The sequence below is a fragment of the Bactrocera dorsalis genome, chromosome 1 (genome assembly GCF_023373825.1).
Source record: "Bactrocera dorsalis isolate Fly_Bdor chromosome 1, ASM2337382v1, whole genome shotgun sequence".
NCBI classification, from domain to species: domain Eukaryota; kingdom Metazoa; phylum Arthropoda; class Insecta; order Diptera; family Tephritidae; genus Bactrocera; species Bactrocera dorsalis.
In genome coordinates, this window is record NC_064303.1 from 5,688,040 (window position 1) to 5,711,431 (window position 23,392).

Here is a 23,392-nt window from a genome sequence, read left to right on the forward strand (position 1 = left end):
CTTTGCTACGAGTCTAGCTTCATACCCAAAATATTAACCAAAATGTGTTGAATTAATCTGTAAGAGATGTTGAGATCCTCTGCTATCTCTCTGATACCAACTCGAAGAGTGCCATGACACTGTTTCTTTAACATTTTCAATGTTATCGTCATTAACAGAAGTGGATGGACGACAGACATGAGGCTTCACGATCTTTGCCGAATTTTTTGCCAATAAAATACTTTCTTCTGTGATAAAGTTGTCTCCCCAAAACACTTTTTCTTAATTTTCAATAATTCCGTAGCCATGATGCCACTGGAAACTTGTTGTTCAATTTTTTTTCATGAAAAAATCACAGAAACAAAAAAAATTTCCAGTGTAGGAAAAATTCCATCAAATGCTATTGGTCCCTTAAATTTTTTAATTATCTATCAAGCAATAAGGCCCTACTTAATATTTCTATTACCGAATATCCAGCAACGAAACCCTTAATCAATGTAGATTTTAAGGGGTTATATACACTTAGAATGCCGAAAAAAATCTATTTTTCCAGAACTTTTTCTGAGAAAACTTTAAAATTTATTGATCCAAAAATTTGTAAACATATTTTGGTATCTTTTAACTGTTTAAGACTTAGTATTAGTAAAAATATTTATTTGGAAAGGCTGATCTCCGAGAGCTCCCTTCAAAAAAGACGATCACTATATCTCTGAACTGGATCCTCTGAAATTAAAAAGAAGTAAGAGATTTCGTCAAAGTAATGTTAAATCTATTAAATAGTTTATTTCTTAAAAAAATCGATTTTTGACCGGCCTTAAATTGTTTATATAAAAATATTTATCGGCTCGTGTTAAAATTTGAGACTAATTGGTTTAATGGGTTTGAAGTAATTTCACCGACTTTGAAAAATACCATTTTGAGAAAAATTCGTTTAAAGTTTGGAATGCACTTCCAAGGGCTTTTGAGTGTAACTTCGTAAATATTCACCGGAATGATATGAAATTTTCTGTGCATATTGTTAAAAATGTGGACATTAAGAAAGTAAAATAAAACAAGTAAGGAAGGGGTGCAACCGAACGTTTTACGCTCTTGCAACAATCATATAGAGAAAAGTCAGCCGGATGTTCGAAAATCCTGATATTAATTCTATATCAAGTTTTCGCTCAAATGTATCCATTTTAGGCACAAAGATGCACTGTTATGAACAAAACACGCTCTCTTATTTTCATTTTGATATCTCACATATTGGCCGATAAATGCAGTACAAAGTCACTCCGAATTTCGGATATCTTTATATTAAGTAAATGGGGGCTAAGGAAAGTATTTGTCCATCATACCATTATAAGAGAAGGATTATCGCTTGATTTCAGTTCTATATATTGTATATCACACATTGACACACATTAAATAGGACTTGTACTCAGCAAATTTGGTTATTGAAGCTTACGTGGTTTACTACATAAAACTTGGTAGAGGGCAAGTCCACGACCACTTTTTCAAAAAATTTTGCTCACAGGTGTCCCGTGCTATTGGGATCCTCTGTACGAAATTACAGCTTTATATCTTAACTAGAGGAGCCGTCCGCGCTTTACTGTGGCTGACGCATAGATAATACTACTACTACCATCTTTATGATTTCTATTAGTTAGATTATAACTATTAGTTAATGAGATATAGCATTTTTGAGAAGCAATTTGTGTTAGTTTACATACAAAAAAAAATGGATCATAAAGCATTGCGTTTTGGTGTGAAATGCTATTAAATTTATGCTCTGCACCAGCGAATTCAACCGTTGAGAAGTTTGCTAAGTTGGAAAGAAGCGAAGTTAGCACCGAGAACAAAGACGCTAGAGATCGCCGATCGCTGCTAAATTCAAATGGTACCGCCGCAAACGCTGCGTCCCGCAATTTTTATATCTCTAATATCTTCGAAAATATTCATTTAAATCAAATGGTGTAAAGGGCCATATACTTGTAGATCTATATTAAATAAACAATGTATTTAAGGTATTTAATTGGATAAGGATTAATGCTGTATTGGTTAAAATCGCTTCGAAAATTAGCCATTATTTGTCGTAAAAAGTAAATGACAAAAAAATGTTATTGTGGGATATCCATAAGGGATATACAAGTATATACACATACCATCGCGGAGTTTTCTTTAGTTCTTTTCAATGCGTACAATACTTAGTACATTATTGTGATAAGTCTCACTCTATTTACCCTGCGTTGTAACGTAAGCGGAAAAAATTTAATTATTTAGGACATCACATTAGAAAACTCAAAAATAACAGTACAGAGCTTGCTGCGGTGTTTAGGATCGTTGTCTTCCTGCAGAATCCAATCTTCATTTTTTTTTTGATGAACCATCGTTTGGCAGATACCAGTAAAGCCTTTTTGTATATTGTAGTGCCTCATCCCTGCTTTGAGAAGCAGCCCCAAAGATGCACCTTTATTCCATGATTTATGGTCCGCTGAACATGCCTATTGGTGGAAGTTGACGAGGCTCGCGTGAGGACAGAATGTGCCCATATAGAACATTCATGAGTAAAAATGACATTTTCAAAATCTCTATCAATATTCTCATGCGCTCAAGCGAGTAGCTTTGTCACAGCTTTTTCAGTCGACAGAGGCTTCTTCATTGTGTTCTGCCATTTCAGGTCATGAGTATGAAGAAGGGTTTGGATAGTTTCGTAGGATATATCTAAACCTTTTGCCATTAATTTTGCTTGTCCTTGCCACAGTGTTAAAGCAGGATTCCGCGAAAACAGATTCACTTTTTTCATATTTTTTGTTCACATTTCCTATCGAACCACGTTCTGCTAAATCATCGACATCGTACTGTATGTATATCGCTGTATCCACTTCTGTACAAATGCCTTTGACTTTCTCATATATTTAGCAGCTGCTGAAAGATCAACGACAACTGAACCTTTGTTGACAATGCATCAAGGACGAAGCTTCCCTCTATTGGCTCGCAAAGGAATTAGAGCATAATCTTTCATTAACTGTCGGCAAAGTCGACCACGCTCTTACTTGACAGACTGTATATTGATTATTAAGAAAATTTAAAAAAAATATATACGAGTATATTGTTTTTGAAAATTCTAATTTTACTTAAGCCCTTAAATTGAAGTAGACAAGTTTCGAGACACCGTTATCGTATTTCTTTAACATTTCATTGGAATCCAACGTAAACAACTTTTTTACAATCTAATATTCATGCAATTCTGAATATATTATATGAGCGTCCAACTAACGTCTATTATTGCCTCAATCTCACAACAGTTCACGTGGCGTTTTTGCAATATCAGTTTACGCAGAGCAATAGTTTTTGGAACAACAACTGCTTTTGGACGATCTTCTCAAAATTCGTCTTGGAGTGATCAAAGACTTGAATGAATTCACCACACCATCGATAAACACTGATCCTCATTAGAGCTTGATCGCCAAAAATTGAGTACACTGTTGCTGAGTCGTTGAATAATAGTAATAAAATTAATATTTTAATTTACTGTAATCCACACAAATAGATTCTTAGCAAACAACAGTTAACCAGTAGAAATATCGTTTGGAAAACATAAAGAAAGAACGAATAGTTTTATCAGCATTTCAGCAACCTCATTCATATAATAAAACTGTGCACAAAGCGATTCCTCTTATCACCGATATCTATTGTATATATAACCATATTCCAGTTCCATGTGCTATTAAGAAGAAAGTTATGTCGATTTAAACGTAATCCAGTATACTTTGTGTTTAGAGTTTTTGAATCTCTTGAGGACTTCTTATTATAGCTCAAATAAGTACTTAATAGAACTAAGGTTTGTAGCCAGTATCACTTTCCTGCTGAATAGCAACTAGTTCAATAAAAGCTCCTTACAGTGTCCTTTGAAGCCGCATACTTGCCTACTTATATTTCTTTGGGTTTTTCCTGATTCTGATTTAATTGTTATATCATAATAATCTTCGTAAACTCAACCTTTGAAAAGCCACGTTTTCATAATATCAAAAATTGGTTCAAGGACTCAATCAACATCCGCTTCAGCATTTCAACGGAGCTTCACAATTCCACAAACTCAACTCTGATGTCTGATGTTGCTGTCTTCAAATGCATTTGAAGTTCTTTGAAGTCGAGACCGTGGAACCTTATTTCCTACCTAGGCGCCGCCTGTAGGTTCAAAGGACAAGATTTTAAATCGAAAAATGTTGAAGAGTATGCCCTTATGCCCCAGGATGAGAGACGCTGGAAAATGATAGACGATTAAATATATTGCCATCGATGTAGAGAATGATTTTTACATCCCGGCACGCCGATTCGATGATTACCGTTCATGCTTTACCTCTGCATTTTTAGAAGCCTTCAATTTGATATGATCAGCTTCCTTACTGGTGATGAGTGTTGCATGGTTTTTAATAATACCATTTGGTAACGAGAAAGAATTATTCCTAAATTCAGATCAATCAAAAGAAGAAAACGACGTTATCCCATTTGCCGTGAAGGCGCAGGCCATTTGGCATTACCCAGAGTGCACCAACGGGGAGGCGACCTGCATTACACTCCAAAAATCTTCCGATGTGTTTGTCTCAAAATATATAAATTACTTAATAAGCTAAATTTTCTAGCTACCGAGCAGCTGGAGAACTTTTTTCCCTAAATATAAAAAAAAACAACAACAAAATAGATTCTCTAGTTACTTGCAGCCTTCTGAACTTTTACTCGGGCGAAGTAAAAGTCCAAAAGTAACCGAAGCAATGGATTCTTAAAGTCGGTTCTCTAGCCACTTGCAGTCCTTTGAACTTATGAATGATTTGAAGTACAAAGCTGCAGAAGCTGGAGAACTTCCTTCTCGATTCCTGTAGAGAAATTAAACAAACAATTAATTAACAAACAATTAAGCAAATAATACATAAACAAATAGAATTAAGCAAAAGCAAAGCCGAATAGTCGGATTTTCAAAGTCGGCTCTGTAGTTGCTTGCAGCTTTTTGAACTTGGGGATAGAGTTAAGTAAAAAGCCGGAAATAACCGGAGAACTTCCTTTCCGATACCTGCAAAACAAAGTAGACAAAATAAACTTAACCTTACTAGCATAGCTGACTTAGAAACAAATATTCTTACAATAAATATTTACAAATATCCCTACTGATTTTTTTCTATTTTGAAAGCTTAGTATTTAAACGCTTTAGCCGGCGGCTCTTCCGGCAAGCGATCGTATTACGATCGCGTCGTAACTGTTCCTCAACTGTGCGATCTTTTGCAGGAAACTTACGAGCCTTTTGTGGTTGGTAAGGTAAAATCTCTTCCAACTCGGAAAGAGTTACGTTATTTCGCAAACTTGAAAAATGTCGAGATCGTCTTAAAGATTGCTCCCTTTGATGGTGCACATTAACGTTTTTGATGTTTGGCTGAATTCGAGTTGTTGCCCCACCCAAGTAATTGGTTCTTGTATTTTCTCCTACAAGAGGTGCCGAATATGCTGGGATATTCGGCAGAAATTGCGTTTGTTGTCTTCGGACGAAGTCTCTATATACAACTTGATCTGCTGGAGGAACCAAATAAGGTTGAATGTATGGCAGAACACCTATTTGTTGCATTCGGAGAGAATTTCCACCACTTTCTAAAGTTTGTCCTTCTGAAGGGACGGAATGTGGAAGAATATGTGGAAACGTCGGAAACTGTGTCTGCAATGGATGCACGAAATTAAATCTATAATGTGGTGACATGGCTAAGTTTGGATAATTACCAAAAAATTCTCCAAAAGGAGGGGTCCGATATGGAAAAGGAGGAGCTATCGGCGGAAATGCTGGTGGCATTCTAAATATTTCTGGTTGAGTAAAATTGTTTTCCCATGGTCTAAAGGGTTTAAACTCGCCTTGTACAGCTTGAACCATTGTAAATTTTTTCAACAACTCTGATATTTTTTAAGATAATTTGCAGCTCTTGATGTACACTCTCGGATGACTGTCAAAGGAATGAGTATAACTGGGCACTTTCGTCCATTTATAGAGAACCTGAAATGTATAGGTAGGTAACAGGTAGCCAACTATATTAATTTCTCGTTTGTTTACACTAACCAGAGTTGGGACTAGACGCCAACCGCAGGTAGACATAATACTTACACATACCTGTTGTTCTGCAATAAAGACATTAATGTAAATTAAAATGACCTTATTTATTTACATTTATTGAGGAAACGACTATTAAAGGAATAAAGCTTGTTGAGCCCTCTTATCCTTTCATATTCTCAAATAGGTAGATAGGTAACAGGTAGCCAGAGATATTAATTTCTCTTTTGTTCTTCAATAAAAGCACTAACCAGAGGATGTTAAAGTAAGTAAAGGAGGTTAAGTACTTATACACATACATACCTTTTTAAAAAGGACTATGTAAAAGGGTGATTCAATTGAATGGTAATATAACTATATCGATTGAGGAAATGTTGTTAAAGTAAATTTTGTAATAAGTATCGACACCAAGTATAAGAAATTGACCCTAACTTACAAAAACATACATTTTCACATATTTTAAGAAAAATCTTTTTAATCGCCTACACCGAATTTTGATTTCTGAACTCTTTTGCGACTTGTACTCGACGTCGGGTTTGCAAAAGGTTCATTGACTAGTTTCATACACAAAATGTGAATCGAATGATGTCAAAGCGACTGCTTTAAACCACTGTTTTCTTAACTTTTTCGTTGTTGTCGTAATTAATAGAGATTGAGGAGGTGGACGACTAACAAGTTTTCAGAGACTCAACGACCTACACTGAATGCTTTGTGCCACTCTAATACTTGTTTTCATTTCAAGAATTCCGTACCAATGCGTGTCAAATTTAACAGGATGGTATTTGTTTATTATTTTTGGAAGTAAGTATCATATAAAGAGGACTTTCATATTTTTTAAGGCATACTTTATTTTGTAGAGGTGTTCTCTGCATAACGGCACGTCCATGTTCCTGTCAATTGCAGAGAGCAGCAAAGATTGCAGCCCTGCAATTGAAATGGGGAACCTGGGCTACTCCCCTTTTTTCATAAAATCTGATTGCTACAACCAAACGTATTGTTACAAAAAGTAGTATTAAGTTGTATTAGTATTGCTATATGCATCACTTATTATGAACAATAGTTGTAGGTATATGGAATAGCATTTGTCTTGTTGTAGACATCTGGCGCCACGGCTGTCTGCTCGTCGAAACAATAGACATCTGGCGCCGCACTGTCTGCTTGTCTAGGTAAACAATTGCTGAGTCTGGCGCCGCGACTGTCTGCTTGCGTCTGGCGCCGTATAGCCGTATGTTCTGGTAATTTCCAGACGCGATATTCTAGAAGGACACGTCGGCATCAGCGAGAAGTGCGTGGCTATATAAGCCGTGGCAGCGCCAACGTAATCAATCAGTGCTAAGAGTAAACTGCTATAGTGTAGAAGAGTTGTGAAATAAAGTGTTGTTGAATTAAATTAAACAGTGTTGATTTTATTTGTCAATCCAGAGATACGGACCTAACAAAGTAAACTAGCAAGAGTAAATTCGTAACAATTGGTGTCAGAAGTGGGATTGTCAAATAATCCAAATTCAAGATGGTTAAATTCGGAGAATTGAGAATTCAACAATTAAAAAAGGAACTGGAGGAGCGTAATTTGCCGATAAGCGGGCAAAAGGCGGATCTGCAGGCACGATTACGTGAAGCAATGGAAGCGGATGGAATTAATGTGGACGAGTTCGAATTTGTTGGGCCAGAAACTTCTACAAAGGTAGAAGAGAAAGTAGAAGAACAACGAACATCATCAAGTGCAGACACGAACATGCTGTTAGTGGCTATTAAGCAAATAATAGCTGAAAATACATCACAAATAGCAGAAAATGCAGTGCAAACAGAAAATCGTCTGGTACAGCAAATAGCAGAAAATGCAGTGCAAACAGAAAATCGTCTGGCACAGCAAATAGCTGAAAATATATCACGAATAACAGAAAATGTAGTGCAAACAGAAAATCGTCTGGCACAGCAAATGACGCAAATAGCTGAAAATACATCACAGTTAGAGTCTCGCCTTACACAACAGATTACAGAGAATAATACACAAGTGCAAGAGAAATTTTCAAAATTTGAAGACGAATTAAGCACTTTAAAAAATGACGAAGAAAATTTAAAAGCAGAAGTTCTTCAATTAAGTAATCGTGTGCGAGAACTGCAACTGCATGGCCCTGCACCATCAACAAATAATCAAAGATTGAAGGCACCCACATTCGATGGAAGTATTCCATTTCAAATTTTCAAACTTCAGTTTGAAAAGACAGCAATGGCCAATAACTGGAATGCAGCGGACAAAGTAGCGTCCTTGTTTGTATCATTGAAAGGACCTGCGGCAGAAATCCTTCAGACTATTCCAGACTGTGAACGGGACAACTATGAGGCATTGATGAGTGCGATAGAAAGACGATATGGTAGTGAGCACCGGAAACAAATATACCAGATCGAACTGCAAAATAGGGGTCAGAAGATTAACGAGTCATTGCAAGAGTTTGCAACTGAAATAGAACGACTGGCTCATTTGGCAAATGCAGATGCACCTGTGGATTACATTGAGAGGGTAAAAATTCAATGTTTCATAAATGGAATTCGTGATGTGGACACCAAACGCGCCACATATGCATTGCCAAAAAGAACGTTTGCTGAAACGGTTTCGCACGCCCTCACACAGGAAACAGCTTCCCTACTAAGTAAACCAGCACACAAAGTACAAAGGGTTGAAATGGAACAACCGGCGCTGATGGAAGAAATATTGAAGACTCTGAAGACAATTGCTGCACCGCGAGTAAATACAACAGGAAGATGTTTCAACTGTGGAAAAGCGGGTCACTTTGCCCGAAATTGCAATGTAAAAGTAAACCCATCAAACCGGAAACAACCAACAGATAACGAGGACGGAGCATCCACATCTCACAAGTCGTTAAACTAAAACGGAACAGTTCAAAGGGGCGTGAGCTGGTTCCCACAACTATTTGCCCCGCCATCTCGATATCACAAATAGGTCGCCATGACAACAATCTTACTATCAACGGCATCGTAAATGGACGACTGTCAACGCTTACTTTGGATACTGGTGCCACACATTCAATCATCCGACCGGATGTGGTGAGAGGAACGGTTGAACCATTAGTTGGTTGCAAGCTTCGAACGGCCACTGGAGAGGAAGCAGCTGTTGCGGGAAAAGTGTTCTGCGAAGTCATAATTGGTACCCTGGAAGTTAATCACACCTTCATCGTAGCAGAAATCGCGGATGAAATTATAATGGGAGTAGATTTCATGATTGATCACGGGGTTACTTTGGATTTAAACAAGCAAATGCTGTTTTGCCAGAACATGGAGATGCCTATAAACACCGGATATGTGACCAACGTTGAAAGTAAGAGGGTGATTGTTGATGATAATCAGAGTATTCCACCAAAATCTGAGGCGATTGTATGGGCTAAAGTGAATGGAGGAGGTGGGACTGAAGAGTTGTGGATTGTGGAACCAACAAAAATAGATACACCCATATTGGTAGGAAGAACGCTTGTGAAAACTAGAGAAGACGCCACCATTCCGGTCAGAGTAGTGAATGAATTCAACACGCCTATAAGTCTGAAGAAAGGAGCAGTAATTGGACAGTGCCAGAATATAAGTGCAATAGCACGATGCGAACGGTCACAACAGAAGCCTACTATTGAGCCACAACAGATAAGTCCTACACTCCTAAATAATTTGCTGAACGAACTGCATGGAAATGAAAAATTAAAAGCAGAAAAACCATTAGAAAAATACGCATCCATATTTGCAAACGAAGGAAACACAGGAAGAACCGGCATTGTCAAACATCGCATAAATACCGGAGACGCTAAACCAATCCGACAAGCTCCGCGTAGGGTTCCACTAGCAAAACGTGAGGATGCTAACAAAATTATTGAAGACATGCACAAAAACGGTGTAATCGAACCTTCAATAAGTCCATGGAGCTCACCTATCGTCTTAGTTAAAAAGAAAGATGGTAGCACCCGTTTCTGCGTAGATTATAGGAAGTTGAATGATGTCACAAAGAAAGACAGTTATCCTCTACCAAGAATCGACGATACATTAGACACCTTGTCTGGAGCGAAATGGTTTTCTACATTAGATCTACAAAGTGGATATTGGCAAGTCGAGATCGATGAATGTGACCGTGAAAAGACCGCTTTCAGTATGGGCGACGGGTTATGGGAATTCTCTGTGATGCCATTTGGGTTATGTAATGCGCCTGCAACGTTCGAGCGACTGATGGAACATGTGTTAAAAGGACTCAACTGGAAGACATGTTTGGTGTATCTTGATGACATTATCATCATGGGAAAAAGTTTTGATGATCATCTGAAAAATCTAGAGGAAGTCTTTCAGCGAATAGCATCAGCCGGATTACGCTTGAATCCCAAAAAGTGCTCATTATGGAAGAAGCAGGTCACATATCTCGGACATAAAGTGTCAACTGAGGGGATTCACACCGAGGAAGGAAAAATAAATGCAGTTAAAGATTGGCCTCGACCCACCAACATACATGAACTCCGCAGCTTCCTCGGTTTATGCACGTATTACCGCCGTTTTGTACCTGGATTTGCGAACGTGGCTAGAAATTTACATGATTTAACAAAGAAGAATCGCCCGTTTGTATGGCAGTTGGAACAAGAAAAAGCGTTTGAGCAGCTTAAAGAACTACTTTGTACGGCGCCGATGCTGGCTTATCCAATACCTGGAAAGAAATTCATCCTGGATACAGATGCGAGCGCTTATGGAATTGGAGGTGTCCTGTCTCAGCTCATCGACGGACAAGAAAGAGTAATTGGGTATTACAGCAGAGTGCTCGGGAAACCAGAGAAAAACTACTGTGTGACGCGAAAAGAACTACTAGCTGTGGTGGAATGTGTAAAACATTTCCACAAGTATTTGTATGGACAACGATTCTTGCTGAGGACTGATCATGCAGCATTAAAATGGTTATTACAGTTTAAGAATCCGGAAGGCCAAATTGCACGATGGATCGAAAGATTACAGAATTACGACTTCGAAACGGAACATCGAAAGGGGATTCACCACAAAAATGCGGATGCATTATCACGTCGCCCTTGTCCACTGGAATGTAAACATTGCTCCAAATCAGAAGGAAAAGAAGGTATAATCGACGTGCGATTACTGAATATAGAACCTGAAGATGATTGGACTCCTCACCGCATCAGAATCAATCAGCTGGAGGACCCTGATCTTGCAAAGCTGGTAATAGGCAAAGAAAATGGGGTACGACCACCAAAGGAACAAATAAGTAGCGAGAGTCCAACTGCAAAAGCATATTGGGCCCAATGGAACAGCATAAACCTCGTTAATGGATACCTTCATCGTACCTGGGAAAGCGAAGATGGCAAACAGTCTCGTCTGCTGATCATAGTACCGAAGTCCATGATCCCGAAAGTATTGAAAGAATATCACAATGGACCTAGTGGAGGGCACCTTGGAATTACAAAAACTATAGAGAAGATTAAACAACGGTTCTACTGGATCGGTTGTCGAGATTCCATAGCAGAATGGATAAGTAATTGCGTAGAGTGCATGGCAGCTAAAGGTCCTAAAGCCAAAAGTCGCGGTAGGCTACAACAGTACAACGTGGGATCACCATTTGAACGAGTCGCAATGGATGTTGCAGGTCCGTTCCCAACCAGTACGGCCGGAAACAAATATCTACTGGTTGTCATGGATTATTTCAGTAAATGGCCAGAAGTATATGCCTTACCAAACCAAGAAGCGAAGACAGTAGCCGAAGCGTTTGTAGAAAATTGGATAACAAGGTTCGGAGTGCCCATCGAATTACACTCAGATCAAGGCAGGAATTTCGAATCTTCCATTTTCCAAGAAGTCTGTACATTATTGGGCATCCACAAGACACGGACAACAGCGTTACATCCACAATCAGATGGAATGGTGGAGAGATTCAACCGAACGCTCGAAGAACATATGCGGAAAATCGTTGATAAAGATCAACGGAATTGGGACAAGTGCATCCAGATGTTCCTGCTGGCGTATCGTTCAGCGAAGCACGAGACAACTGGTTACACGCCAGCAAAGATTATTTTTGGATCTGATCTGCGACTCCCTGCTGATCTTAAGTTTGGAACAAATCCTACAGCTGTAAGAAATGATGGAGATTATTGTTCTGCCTTAAAGGAAGAAATGAATGAATTGCATCTAATGGTAAGACAGCATACGCATCTGATGAGCAATAAGATGAAGAACCGGTTCGATCAAGCGGCAAATTCAAAAGGTTTTGAAGAAGGTGATCTGGTCCTGTTGTACAATCCACTTCGAAAGAAAGGCTTGTCCCCGAAATTGCAGACAGCCTGGGAAGGACCCTATATGGTGATGAAACGACTTAATGATGTGGTATACCGCATACAAAGAAATGGGAAAGCACGATGTAAAATGAAAGTAGTACATTTGGAGAGGCTCGCCCCATTTGGTTCAAGAGGATTTGTGCCTAATCGGGACGATTAGGCTTTAGTGGAGGGCAGTGTTACAAAAAGTAGTATTAAGTTGTATTCGTATTGCTATATGCATCCCTTATTATGAACAATAGTTGTAGGTATATGGAATAGCATTTGTCTTGTTGTAGACATCTGGCGCCACGGCTGTCTGCTCGTCGAAACAATAGACATCTGGCGCCGCACTGTCTGCTTGTCTAGGTAAACAATTGCTGAGTCTGGCGCCGCGACTGTCTGCTTGCGTCTGGCGCCGTATAGCCGTATGTTCTGGTAATTTCCAGACGCGATATTCTAGAAGGACACGTCGGCATCAGCGAGAAGTGCGTGGCTATATAAGCCGTGGCAGCGCCAACGTAATGAATCAGTGCTAAGAGTAAACTGCTATAGTGTAGACGAGTTGTGAAATAAAGTGTTGTTGAATTAAATTAAACAGTGTTGATTTTATTTGTCAATCCAAAGATACGGACCTAACAAAGTAAACTAGCAAGAGTAAATTCGTAACGTATATTACCGTCCAATAGGAGTAAAGAAATGACACATATGTATGTATGTATATTTTCTGATATTGCAAGCTAAATCATACAGGTTCGTCCATTGTCATCTGGAAAAAAGTTTAGGTAAAATTGGTAAAGGTAAAATTGAGCCGACATCAGAGAACATAAAAAATTGTTTAAAAATTTAAATTCTTTATTCTAATTTTCTATGTTCTATAGCTAAAAACACCAAATAGATTATTACCTTGTGTTCTATGATTTAAATTAATATTTTTCTCTTGTACTGCTTTATCAACGAAAACTTCTTTGCCGACTTTAAATCAAAACAATCTTTTATTCAGTAGGTAGATGTCGCTTTTCACAGTAGTTACCTGCGATATTTAACGGGTGATTTTTTTGAGGTTAGGATTTTCATGCATTAGTATTTGACAGATCACGTGGGATTTCAGACATGGTGTCAAAGAGAAAGATGCTCAGTATCACGGTAGAGGAGGAGTAAAGAAAGTATCAGCTGATGTTATGTAAACAAAGGCACAGCTGAGAGGTGCCACTGTAGAAACGCCAAGTGTAGTCCGGGGTTGAGTTTCTATTTGAATCCAAGATGGCCGACTTTTAACCAAGATGGCCGACTTTTTACCGGAAAATGGTTGCATTGTGTTATTTTCTTAAAATTTATGGAAAAGTTGTCCCAAAAATATTGGTTATATATAAAACTTTAATATATTTTCAAAAGAAAATCGTTTTATTTTAATATATATTCTTAAAGATGAGAACAATATGAGCAAATACATGAAAAATTAAGTTTTTTATTTATGCCTCTTTTTAACTGTGGTAAGCTAATGAATGTTCACCACAGAAAAATGTTACGAACAAATAAGCAACCATGCCAAATAGTGGGGTCCAGATTATGCTCATTCACAGCCATATTTACATTTTTGCCATCGTAACCTCTATACCATGATAGTAACAAAGGTTTTTGCAAAACAATTTGTTCGAGTTTATCTTTAATTTTATGGATCGCCAAGAAGTTGGCGCCGAGTATAACCATTTGGAGTATTTTCCATCGATAAGAAACCCACGACTGGAGCGATATGCAAGTGAAACGAATAAATTGATTATTCGGCTACATAAATTATTAACCAATTTACCAATGGATCCCGTACTGCGAAAACAACATGAACGCAATGTGAGTACTTAATTTAAACCGCATATAATGTTTATTTACTTTTATTTAATTATGAATTCGTAGATTTTTACATGGTTGGATGGTAGCTCAGTGAAATTATGCCCTAGTTGCGCCAAAAACTTTCACATTGCTCGCCATCAGCATCACTGCCGTTTGTGTGGAAGTATTATGTGCAATGATTGTTCAAAGATCCTTCCAATAGAAACTGCATGTAAGTAACTTAATTGTCTCCTGTTCTTATGTCATAAAAAATAATTTATTTAAAAATTAGTGCAACTTGCCAGTTTGGCTACATCACAAAGCGAAGCTATCAAGGAAATGCAAATAAATCAAATCCACAGCACCATGGTATCGGTTCCTGTGACCATTGTTTGTGGCTACTAGAAACTCGGCAAGAAATGCATGAGAGTCGAACATACCGTCCGCTTATTTCACAAATTTATGCTAATACAAAAACTGCGCAAAGATGTATTACCCGATATAGAAAAGTATTTAAAAATTGTTGGTAGTCTTTACGATGGAGAGTCTAATTTCACCATTGCCGACGCAAGTGCGTTCAGGGGAAAAATTGGTCATGTGGCTGAAGCTATCGATTTGCGGAGTAAACGTATATTAGCTCTACCTTGTCAAGAAGGTAGTCGAGAAGGGGCCCTAAAAAAAGCCATACGTTTATCATGCAGCCAACTAATCAAAGACAAAATTCTGTCAATACGACCCCTACCTGAAGAAGAAGATATACGAAAAATTCAAGATCGTAAACGAATGAAGGCAAAACAACGTATTGAAACTGAACGCCGTCAAGCAATGGAAGCATATGAACGACAAGCATTAGCAAATAACGCTAGCGGCGGTCAAATCAGAGGAAATAATGAGAACGATTATGCTTACGGGGTAATTTTTTTAAATATTATTTGGTACGATGTAACTGTTATTGTATTTTTCTTTGCAGTCTGACTTGCGATCTTTAGATAATTGGTCGGCGCAACCAGTAAATACACAAAGTGAAGATCCACTAGCAAATAAATATTATTAAGGGCTATATAAAACAAGCGCGGCAAGAAATGAATTTCGAAGTAGTGGAGATATTAGAACTAAATTTACGAGAACTGCAAATGGAATTCTACAAACAAGCAACTTAGAGAACTTACAAAACAAGTATTGTATACATTATAATAGGGATAATTGCAAGTGAACATTGTTTGTCAAAGTAAAAGTATCCAAACTTGGCTTAAAACAAACTTATAATTGGACCCTTTTTCTACCTATTTTATAATTATAAACCCAAATAAAAAGTAAATTGTAACTAAATGTTTTATTTCGGTAGATTTTATTTATTGTTTCTTTTTTTTACATATTTTAGTGCCTATGTTGCATTTTCCACACCACCATGAGGTATGCAGCTAGGCGCGTTACCGATTTTTTTTGGGTGTTCGGTTCCCCCGGAGGCCTATTTGCACCCATATACCATATACCCATATACCTTCTATTAGTAATTAGCTATAATTAAACTTCTAGCATACTAACCTGTCGATCGACCTGCACAGGAACGGGATAGAATTGCTCTGTGAAAATAATAATAAAGTAATAATTTAATTAAAAACTTAAATAACTTACTTTTAGATTGACCGTCCGTCCGTCCGTTTGAATATTTTCAAATAATATGCCAGTATTGCTATTGAGCATGTCAAAATAGTGTTGCGTAAGCTAATTTAAACTCCTTTTTACTACTAAATAAATATTGCAAATTCAATAAATAATTTTTTAAGAATAATTTTTATTTAAAAACTTAGCTTAGAACTAAAAAATAATATAGTAAATCTGTTAGGATGGTCAAACACTCCATTTGGGAACGAGTAGAATTCCTGATCGCAGGCGTATAGCTAAATTCTGACATTTAAAACGTGTACGTAGTTTGTGATTACAAAAATTTATAATTAAAATATAGAAAACATGGCTATTATAATTATCTCTTGATTTATCTTACAATAAAAAATGTGTTTTACTGTTCAGACGAATTGTTATGGTACGTAATATCAAATTTTTCACAATAGTTATCTATTATGGTCCACTCATTATCAAATATAATTTCCATTTTGTCCATGAATAAGTTAACTAAAACGCTTAAAAATATATAGCATATTTATCTATATCATGAAGGTATAATTAATTTTTGTTATAACAGCTAAAATCTTTACTCTATAACAAAAATTGAAAATAGTATTTATAAATGTACAAATATAGTACTATAAATTTATAATTTAATATTATAGCATTTTCGCTTTCTGCAACCCGTTTTAACCTCTCGCCACCCTTATTCACCAGAGGTGGCCATGATGTTGTTATTGTAAAAGTACACTTGAGGGGTAGCTTAAGTACTGTGAATGGCTCTTTTTCTATGGTGAATGGGACTTTCCCTACTCCTCTATACCATGCTCAGTATGCTTTGACATTTCATCATGAATAGACTTACTAACGAGCAACGCTTGCAAATCATTGAATTTTATTACCAAAATCAGTGTTCGGTTCGAAATGTGTTTCGCGCTTTACGTCCGATTTATGGTCTACATAATCGACCAAGTGAGCAAACAATTAATGCGATTGTGACCAAGTTTCGCACTCAGTTTACTTTATTGGACATTAAACCAACCACACGAATGCGTACAGTGCGTACAGTGCGTACAGAAGAGAATATTGCGTCTGTTTCTGAGAGTGTGGCTGAAGACCGTGAAATGTCGATTCGTCGCCGTTCGCAGCAATTGGGTTTGTGTTATTCGACCACATGGGAGATTTTACGCAAAGATCTTGGTGTAAAACCGTATAAAATACAGCTCGTGCAAGAACTGAAGCCGAACGATCTGCCACAACGTCGAATTTTCAGTGAATGGGCCCTAGAAAAGTTGGCAGAAAATCCGCTTTTTTATCGACAAATTTTGTTCAGCGGTGAGGCTCATTTCTGGTTGAATGGCTACGTAAATAAGCAAAATTGCCGCATTTGGGGTGAAGAGCAACCAGAAGCCGTTCAAGAACTGCCCATGCATCCCGAAAAATGCACTGTTTGGTGTGGTTTGTACGCTGGTGGAATCATTGGACCGTATTTTTTCAAAGATGCTGTTGGACGCAACGTTACGGTGAATGGCGATCGCTATCGTTCGATGCTAACAAACTTTTTGTTGCCAAAAATGGAAGAACTGAACTTGGTTGACATGTGGTTTCAACAAGATGCTCGCGCAGCTCGCGATTCTATGGCCATTTTGAGGGAAAACTTCGGAGAACAATTCATCTCAAGAAATGGACCCGTAAGTTGGCCACCAAGATCATGCGATTTAACGCCTTTAGACTATTTTTTGTGGGGCTACGTCAAGTCTAAAGTCTACAGAAATAAGCCAGCAACTATTCCAGCTTTGGAAGACAACATTTCCGAAGAAATTCGGGCTATTCCGGCCGAAATGCTCGAAAAAGTTGCCCAAAATTGGACTTTCCGAATGGACCACCTAAGACGCAGCCGCGGTCAACATTTAAATGAAATTATCTTCAAAAAGTAAATGTCATGAACCAATCTAACGTTTCAAATAAAGAACCGATGAGATTTTGCAAATTTTATGCGTTTTTTTTAAAAAAAAAAGTTATCAAGCTCTTAAAAAATCACCCTTTATTTTATTTTAACTAATTATTATTATAATATTAAAGAATTAAAAATTTTGGAGTCAGTAAACGGTATTATAGCTCCATATATAATAATTGATATTTAATAGTCATAAGATATGGGATGGAGTGGGGTTTTATTTTTTTTTTAATTTTTAATATTTCTCGATATACAACAAACATTTTTTTTAATCGCCTTTTTTCCTCCAAACCCAAAAATTTTAATGTCGAAACCTCCTAAGAGGCAGAGAGTTATGAGGTGTCCTACAGATTTTAAGTGGCTGCTAAAAATATATAAAAATGGGCCTTGTTTTATAGGAATTAACCTTACTCCCTCCCTTAATTACGACTTCATATATTCGTTTTTTTACCGGCTTCGCTTGTTAAATAGTTCATTTTGTTTTTGTGATGATAAACTTAATAAACGTCGAAGAGAATAAGTTCAAAGTTACTCAGCAGTTATTTGGCGTTAAATAAGTAAAGCAACAAAAGGAATAATGATAAACTAACGGAAATTCAGTCAAATAACAATTAAGAAGGATAGCTAATGGAAATTAAAAACTTGTAGGTGCAAGTCATTTATTAGCTAGGCTGCTGCCGCCTAACAAGTGAGTAAATATTGTAGAACACATATTATATTATATAGCAGAGGTATATTTTAATTTAAAAATTAAATTCGAATACAACAAAAAAAGTAAAAAAATAAATAAAATACATCATTAATTCTTTTTATTTATTTGCAAATTCTTGAAGCAAGAAAACGGGACGTATTTGAAGCAACTAAAAACAAGCAATACATAAGTGATCTCAAGCAATGTCCAGGAATTCATGTACAATAAAAATTTTCCAAAACTGCTAAATTAATTGACACGCAAGTACATATACATATGTATCAAATTTTATAAAATGTTATTTAATCGTTTAAACACCAATATGCACGCGCGTCAAAATTTTGATACTGTGTGTTATGTGCATAAAAAGTTCGGAGTAATCAGAGAAATAATTAATACAACAAAATTAAAAAGGCAAGATGGCCTAACCAATCAACCGAAACGTTTTAAAGTTGAGGCTCTAAAGTCTAAGACGTCAGATACCAATAGTCCAGGGAAAAAAGCAATTATTGTTGGAACAAAAACTGAAAATAAAATAAAAAATAAACCGCTAGACATGCCAGACCTCTCTTCACCATCGCTAACATCTAGGCAAACAAAGGTGAAGCGAAAAGAACCACTGAAAGGACCCTGTAGACCTATATTGGATAATATCTCTGCAAAACCTCTGCAACCAATGTTTGAACCACGCATTAAACGAATAAACCCACTTAAAGGACCTTATAGACCTGTACCCCAGCCGCTACAACAACAACAACCGAGAGGACCTGCTGTGGCAAGAAAGTACTTGGATGATATTTCTGCAATGCCGCCAATACCTCTGCAACCAATGGTTGAACCATGCTTTAAACGGATAGAACCACTGAAAGGACCTTTTAGACCTGTACCTCTGCCGCTCCAACAGCCAATAAACGGACCTTTTAGATATGTACCTCTGCCGCTCCAACAGCCACTAAACGGACCTTTTAGATATGTACCTCTGCCGTTCCAACAGGCACTGATAGAGCCTTTTAGATCTTTAGATCTGGCGCACAATCAACAACAAATTTCTATGATGGGAAAGAGACTGGAGGATCTTAAAAAAATGGTCGATGATGAAATTAAGTTTATATGCAAATCATCAAACTCGGAGCCAAACATGATGCGAAACTTAACTAATACAATACTGAGATCAGCCAATAAGGAAAACTTAATAAAAAAACCGAAGGAAAAATTCGTCGAATCAAATTCAAAAGAAGCGAATGCAAAGATACCATCAAATAAGAGGAAAATTAATAAGGAGACAACTTCACGCTTATCACCAGGTGTCGTAAAGGCAAAAATAGAAACTCTTTCAACAACCGGCGTCAACGGAAAACAAAAAAATTGTCAACAGCCAATGCAAACCTCAGATTCAAAGCAAGCGACTACTAAGAAAACATTAAATAAAAGGAAATATAAGAAGACAACTTCAATAAAATTGCAACAGGCGGTGCAAGCCTCAAATTCAAAGCAAGCGAGTGCAAAGAAACCGCCAAATAAAAGGAAATATAATAAGAGGACAATAGAAACTCCTTCACAGAAAAACTTGCAACAGGCAGTGCAAGCCCCTAACCTTAATTCACTGAAAAATAAAACGGAAAACAACATGTATGTATGTATGTAGTGAAGAAAGTAAATCCACAACAATATGTGGTTGTATCAAACAAGCTTAATTAGGCGCAATTAAGTTTTATAAAAAATTTACAACAAAGGTAATATCTAAAATATATATAATTAATATATATTAAAATGTAACTATGAATGTATTTTGCGTACATATGTATGTATGTATAAAATTTAGAAATTTAGTGTTGAAACTATTTTAAAATTTTCCTTCCTAGCCTTCATATTACAAGTTAAAATAAAGTGTCACACAATGTAAACACAACTCTGTAAACCTCAAACAATGTAAACAGATTTCTGCAAATGTCAAACCAGAGAATGTTAATAAATTTATTAGTAGATGATTAATATTATTTATTAATTAATTATTAACATTATTTATTAATTAAAAACATTAATTATAATGTATTAACATTCTCTAGTCAGTACTAACAGTTTTCTATAATAAAAACCTCAAATAAAATATACCAAAATGCGAATATTAATTTTAGCAATTTTTTATTCATTTTTTGCAGTCTCAGTTAGTCTACTATTAGTCATAAACGTATATAAACAACTCTAAATAATCAAAAAGTGTGATTTTTTATTAAATAAGAAAGTTTTGGTTGATCTGCTTGCATTTAAAACGCCAAAATTACCGCGAAGCAAATTCAAATTACTTCTTTATTTTTGCCTCAATTATGTGATAGACATTTGAAACGTGAATTAAAGATTTTCTCTTTTTCACACATTAGAAAATTTTAAAAATTATTCGAGACAATAGCAACTTAACTGTTAAAACCTAAACGGTCAAAAACTGATGACGCTGAACTTTTTAGTGGTTTTCTTTGTATTGGAGATGATTTCTTAGAAATATTAACTCTACCGACACGCTTTGTAAGTGCCGACATCGATTTGCCTTGTGCTGTAGAACTGCTAATATTGCTTGCACCACCCAATCGACGATGTACTGGTAATTCCTGACGCATCAGAATTTCATCTGACTTCAATCGCAAAGATTTTGCTTTGACGGGGCTAATGCGTGATTTTGCATTAATATTGCTGGCAGCCTTTAAGTTGTACGTTTTCTTTGTGGTATGCAAGATCGTGTCTATTAGTGAAAAAAATGTATCAGTTTAGTTATACACAGCTAGTTTCAAAATGCGTGTAACTTACTCAAACCCAGTCTTGATTTTACGCCACCTGCAGCGTTGCCTTGATAAACACTTCCACCATTTGATTTGTAATTTCTTTCGTTGGGAGATTGTTTAAATCGCGGTTCCGATGCTATTTCATGCACCTCTGCGGTTGACGCGAATTTCACAATTTTCTCACTGCTGCTTACAGCATTTGAGCTGGTAACGATATCATCCATATCAATGTCATTATCACCATACATTGAATTATTATCGTCGTCGTCACTTTCGTTTGTTTTTAGTGGTACCTTCTTCACCAGTATAACCTTTTGTTTTTGTGGATGTATGCGTACAGGCGATATATTTGAAGTTACGATCTTCGATTTTACGATTGTAGAACGACTCTAAAGACAAAGTATTAATTAACTAATTTTATTTGATATGTACATATGTGTATATGTATGAACTTACTGTTGTTTTCGAAGTGTTTTTTAATATTGGTTTAATATGTTTAGCTATGATTAAATCATTATCAGCATCTTCCTGAGATTTTCCTCCCAAACGTGAAAATATAGATGAACCAGCAACTGATTTACTATTGTTGCCACCGACACCAGTTACTCGTACTTGTACATTGCGTATAGTTGCTGCTTTCGCGTTACTGTTACTACTTCCACTACTAATTTCGCCATCATCTGTATCGTCTTTAGCCAAATCTATAGTGGATGAAGAGTTTCTTGCTAGACGTTCAAATACATCGGAACGTTGTGTGCTTTCACGTTGTGAATATACTAAAAAGTAAAATTACATTTTAGTAAAGAAATAATATAATAGCTAATCAATGAGAATTACTTACATTTTTCTTTTTTGGCAAGTATTTCCTTGCTTCGCTTTGTGCTACCAGAGGGAAGCTTTATTTTATATTTACCTTCATGCTCTGGTAAAACGCGTCGAGTTTGCTTTGGCAGCGGTTCACCCAATTCATCTGAAGACTTTAGATATACACGACTACTACTTGTGGTTGAAGTACTTGATGTTACTGGTACAGCTGCAATAAAAATAATACAGTAATTTCTAATAATAAACAGCTGCAACAAAAACATTTGATAAATTTTGTTAACTTACATTTTAGTCTAATCGTGGTAGTTGTTGATGGACGCTCTTGTGATAAATGAGGGTTTGCCGGTACGGCTGCAATGGGCACACACATTTCCGAATTGGTGAGCACTTTTTCTCTAGCAGTTTGATCACTCACAGTCTTTGCATGCCTAATTTATCATATAAAATAGGTGATGTTAACACATTTTTCGAGTGTTATAATTTTTCAAACATTTGTTTTTATCAAACTTACCTTAATATAGCTATTATATCGCCCATCGGTGTTATACCCATTTCTCGTAAATATTCTTTATTGAGATCCATTAACATATCATTTTGTATGCGATTTTCCACAAATATATGTGCGTAACTGGCTGCCGCTGGTGAAGGTATACCAGATGCATTGAAGAATTTTACCCATTGTGCTATTCAAAAAATTAACAATATTAGTTAGGCTATTTTGCATAGATATCTTGAACATATAAATAAATAAACAAGTCTGCCCACACTTAAGGCCACAACACTAAGTAAGTTTTTTTAACTTAGTTAAAATCACACTAGTACTTTTACACACCTGCTGCTGCGTTAGACATATTCGTAACACTTACAAGCACATTTATTTAAAATATTTAAATATATTTATAATATTTTTAATGAGTGCACTTTTCACGGACGAAATATCAAAAGCTAAAAATAATTATCTGCTTTCCGAATCGCAGCCATTGAATGTCATTACAAATGTCAAGCAGAATATCCCTTGAGGTTGCCATAACGATTAGTTCGCTAAAGAATAATTACTTAGGCATTTGGCACACAGAAACGGTAAAAAATTAAAATTCTGACAGATGAAAATGAAATTGTGACACTATTCGTGGTAAATCCGAAATGTCAGAATTTCGACTAAATCAGTAGCTAGGTAAATTTTTGAGAAATTGCCTTCCTCTGCATTTTTATTATTTAACTAGAAAGTAAAAATATTAATAGAAAAAAATATTTAATAATCTTAGTAATAATAAAAAAACTTCAGTATGGTTACGTGATTTGAAGACCGGCAAAACTGGTGGCATCTCGCCTTTGTTTTCTCTATAA

The 23,392-nt window shown here is 36.4% G+C and overlaps 1 protein-coding gene and 1 pseudogene across 1 annotated transcript; one reads left to right on the plus strand and one right to left on the minus strand.

The window, feature by feature from the left end:
- The first annotated feature begins 13,977 nt into the window (after positions 1-13,977).
- Positions 13,978-15,950, plus strand: LOC125776059 (rabenosyn-5-like; annotated as a pseudogene).
- A 4,621-nt stretch (positions 15,951-20,571) lies between these two features.
- LOC105232435 (uncharacterized protein C19orf47 homolog) lies at positions 20,572-23,041 on the minus strand. Its single transcript, XM_011214112.4, has 7 exons — positions 22,878-23,041; positions 22,557-22,728; positions 22,331-22,473; positions 22,062-22,253; positions 21,677-21,996; positions 21,246-21,609; positions 20,572-21,180 (listed from the first exon to the last, which is right to left on the minus strand). The coding sequence occupies exons 1-7, from the start codon at positions 22,894-22,896 to the stop codon at positions 20,858-20,860; spliced, it is 1,533 nt and encodes a 510-aa protein (XP_011212414.1). The 5' UTR covers positions 22,897-23,041; the 3' UTR covers positions 20,572-20,857.
- Positions 23,042-23,392: the final 351 nt, after the last annotated feature.